The sequence below is a fragment of the Empidonax traillii genome, unplaced genomic scaffold (assembly GCF_003031625.1).
Source record: "Empidonax traillii isolate 1590-97213 ecotype Southwest subspecies unplaced genomic scaffold, ASM303162v1 scaffold3522:size12534, whole genome shotgun sequence".
In the NCBI taxonomy this organism is placed as follows: domain Eukaryota; kingdom Metazoa; phylum Chordata; class Aves; order Passeriformes; family Tyrannidae; genus Empidonax; species Empidonax traillii.
The window spans coordinates 8,771-12,534 of record NW_020958715.1 but is presented as its reverse complement, the minus strand read 5'-3'; the positions used below and the strand labels follow the sequence as shown (position 1 = coordinate 12,534).

The following is a 3,764-nucleotide window of genomic DNA, read 5'->3' as shown; positions in this document are numbered from 1 at the left end:
AAAAAAAAAAAAAAAAAAAAAAAAAAAAAAAAAAAAAAAAAAAAAAAAAAAAAAAAAAAAAAAAAAAAAAGGCGCAAGAACATGGGATAATACAGCTATGGTACATGTATAAAAGCATTTGTCAGCTCAGATCTCTGTTTGGAAACAGGCTGATTAATAACAGCAGACAGTAGGTGACAGGGAGGACTCTACAGTGCACACAGACTACACAAAAGTTAACAAAACACTGGATAACATTGCTAAGCAAGTTTGGTATTGGCACATAAAACTAACACACAACATTCTGCTGGGGTACCAGCAGAAGACAGCCTAACAACAACAAAGCAAGCCACCCCCTCCCAGTAAGCAAACAACTAACTGATTTTCTTCAGAAAGAACTGATTCCGTGATCCTCTGAGTCCCTGCTGTGCAGGCAGCAGAGCCTCCAGACATGCTCATGCAGCCAGGCTTGCTGCTGCTCCTCTCAACCACAACCAGAGCACATTAAGAAGATACTCTATATTAGTCACTTCATTGTTTAAGGAAAAATGCATACCAGGGAAAAGAGAAGGACATAATTCTTTGTTTTGCATCAGACTTATTTTTCTTTCACCCTCAGGACAGGGAGAGAACAAAGCCTGGGCTGGACCGGTGGCTGCCAAAGCCCCATCAGGCGTCCTGCCCCTCAGTGCCTTCCCCAGGCACCAGCAAAGGGGACACTCAGCTTGGAGACAACAGTGTCCCCAAATTCAGCCACACTGCAGACTTTTCCTCCCTGTCCTGGCTCCCTGGGGATGAGCTCCCCTGGGGTTGTGCTACACGTCCCCCATCTGTCCCTGCACTGTGCAGGGGAGCTGTGTGGCCGTCCTGGGGGAGAAGGAGTTAGTTCAGGCACCACATCCTAACAGGGCATTCAACAGCAAAGCTGCATCACAGAGTCACAGAACCCTTTGGGTTCTAAGGAACCATAAAGATCATCTAGTTCCAACACTGTGGGCAGAGGCATCTTCCACTAGACCAGGTGGCTCAGGACTCTCTCCAACCTGGCTTTGGACACTTCCAGGAATGGGGCAGCTACAGCTTCCCTGGGCAACCTGTGTCAGTGCTTCATCACACTTGCAGTGAAGAATTTCTGCCTTATATCTAACCTAACCCTGCCCTCTTTCAGAGTAAAGCCATTCCCCCTTGTTTTAGCACTACATGCCTTTGTGAAAAGTCCCTCTCCAGCTCTCTAGTAAGTCCAGAACAAGATGATGGTGGGCTGGACTGCTCTGGAACTGCCATCAGCTGGAAAGACAGCCATGCTCCTGACTGGTCCTGCAGAAAGGACTCAGCTGCCTCTGCTTTTAAAGATGGGCTCATTAACAAACCCAGTAGTGACCAGGAAAACCTTTCCTCAGCTCGATGCTTTTGGAATCATTTATGTATCTCCTGCCACCCATCTCTCTCCACCTCTCCTCCAGCCATCCCTGGCTTCCCACAAGGCTCCAGGGAATTGCTCCTCTGCAAGTCCAAGCCCCAGGAGCACCCAACAGTATCCCTGCCATTTAAATTCTGAGTTCTAGCTGCACCTTTGGGAAAGCAGGAGGATGGCCATGTTCCTTGCTATTCTTAAGAAAAGCGTTTTCACAGCTATTGTGGGGCCCAGGTCCTCACCTGTCCAGTTCAGCCTGTTTGGGAGGTAACTCTCCTCTCTCTTAGGCATCAAAAAAACCCCGAGACATCTGTGTCTGTCATCAGTTTGGACTAACACCCACTTAGTGCAGGATCTGCATCACTGGAATAAGACAGGTTGAACATCAAAGTTGGGTTTTTTTGAAAGTACACAGTATCTGCACAGCTTTGTTTGTGTTGAGGGAGTGGCTGGATTTTAGGCAGCTTCTTTCTCAAAGGCTTTTTGTTAATAACTAAATGAAAAACCCAGAGCTGAGGTTTTCCCTTTAAAAAACAAGCCACTGAGATTAAGGATATGAAGAAAATTCAGTCTCTTCCTAACCTAATTGTACTGAGGCACTGACTTCAGGGTTCCAAAATTACAGATGTATAATCCAAGACAATGAACTCTTTACTGAAGGATTAGCAAACCATGCAAAACTGATTCCTTATTCAAATGCCTTGCAATTGTAAGGGCATCTGTTCCACTTTGCAAGTCATCCCAAAGGCTTTGTTTGTTTTTACTGCCTGTTCCATTACGAAGACAGGGCACTTTGCATTATTTTCACACTGTGTAATATGCACTATTGTTTAGTCTGATAGGGGACACTCAACGAAATTCAAAAAATGTTTTTAAAAAACCCTTACTTTTCTTTTAAGTTATGATACAAGCCCTGTCAACTATTAAAAACTGGAACTGTTCTTAGCCAAAAGCTCAGAATGTAACCCAAAACACCAAGACCTGAAGAAAAAAAAAAAAGGCATTTATGCAGGTTTAAATAATATTACTAACACAAAACAGTTCAGCACAAATGATGCCAGAATCAGGACTGGGGACTAGCAGAGAGCATGGTGCCATCATTCCAGCCTGCAGAATAGCTCTGGAAACCATTTAAAATGTCACAAGAGGGAGGATGGATGGAGTGCCTGACCTTTGGAAACTGAAGGGTGGATCTCAACTAAAATATCCCAGTTACCCTGAGCCATGCTACTCCTGCAGGGCCAAGAGGGATGCTGGCCCACCTATTTCGTTCAGAAGAAAAGGCAAAAAATTAAACTAAAGAAAAAAAAAGTAATTAAAAAAACTGTCCCTATCTGCCAACACACCAGCCCAATGTAAAAGCTGCCAAACTGCTCTGGAAACAGGCAGCCCTCCCTCAGATCAGTAGATAACAAATCCTGGATGATATCCCAGGCACAGGCTTGTTTCCTAACACCAGATCCTTGCAGGAAACCCCAAACCTAAACCCCCAAACGCGCTGATCCCGTGGATCTCCCCGGGCTGCCGGCTCCAAGGTTTTACCTGTCAAACTGCCACCACAGCTACGCCACGGCAAGCTGCACGAGACTGAAATACAAACTGAGAAAACAGAGTATCAAGCGTCAAGAGAGACAAGAGAAAATGATGATAGTGGTGAAAATGATGTTTGCGCAGGAGCTGGTCCTGCACGCTCAGCAGGGCTGTCACTCAGGAGATGCTTCTCCCTGTCCTGCCAGCGATGCCTCCGGTGACAGGGACACGGGAGCAGACAAGATCTTCACAGATCGCAGGGAGGATGACCCATCCCCGTGCCCTTGGTGCAAAAAGGTCACTGTATACTCAGTTTCTAAAAGGCAAAAATAAATCCTCTCCACGGCTCAGCTGCAGAAAAACTCCGGAGAAGTACGGACCAGGAGGATCTGTATTTTGATGCTCCAGGAATTGGGACATGGAGTTGGAAGGAGCTCAGATAGGATGAAGAGGTCTGAGTACCAGCTCTCCAAGTACCACTGAGTGCTCACAGCAGGGATCCCTGCCTTCAGCTAACATTTTGCCTCAAATTTGTCATGGTTCTTTTTAAAATCATGGCACTTGCTCATACAGAACCACTACTCTGTGCTTTTCACCAAGAAATTTAAGTCACTTGAAGCACAGAAAGATCAAAACCAAATGCCTTGATTTATGAGTTCCACGCAAAGCCACAGGAAGAGTAAAAAAAAAAAAAAAAAAAAAAAAAAAAAAAAAAAAAAAAAAAAAAAAAAAAAAAAAAAAAAAAAAAAAAAAAAAAAAAAAAAAAAAAAAAAAAAAAAAAAAAAAAAAAAAAAAAAAAAAAAAAAAAAAAAAAAAAAAAAAAAAAAAAAAAAAAAAAAAA

At 43.7% G+C, this 3,764-nt stretch overlaps 1 protein-coding gene across 1 annotated transcript in view; it reads right to left on the bottom strand.

The window, feature by feature from the left end:
* Positions 1–1,959: 1,959 nt before the first annotated feature.
* The window catches only part of LOC114072580 (membrane-associated guanylate kinase, WW and PDZ domain-containing protein 1-like), an 8,662-nt gene continuing 6,857 nt past the window's right edge, over positions 1,960–3,764 (bottom strand). The window contains exon 2 of the mRNA XM_027910456.1: positions 1,960–1,970. Coding sequence (XP_027766257.1) covers positions 1,960–1,970 — 11 coding nt within the window. The remainder of the gene's footprint in view (positions 1,971–3,764) is intronic.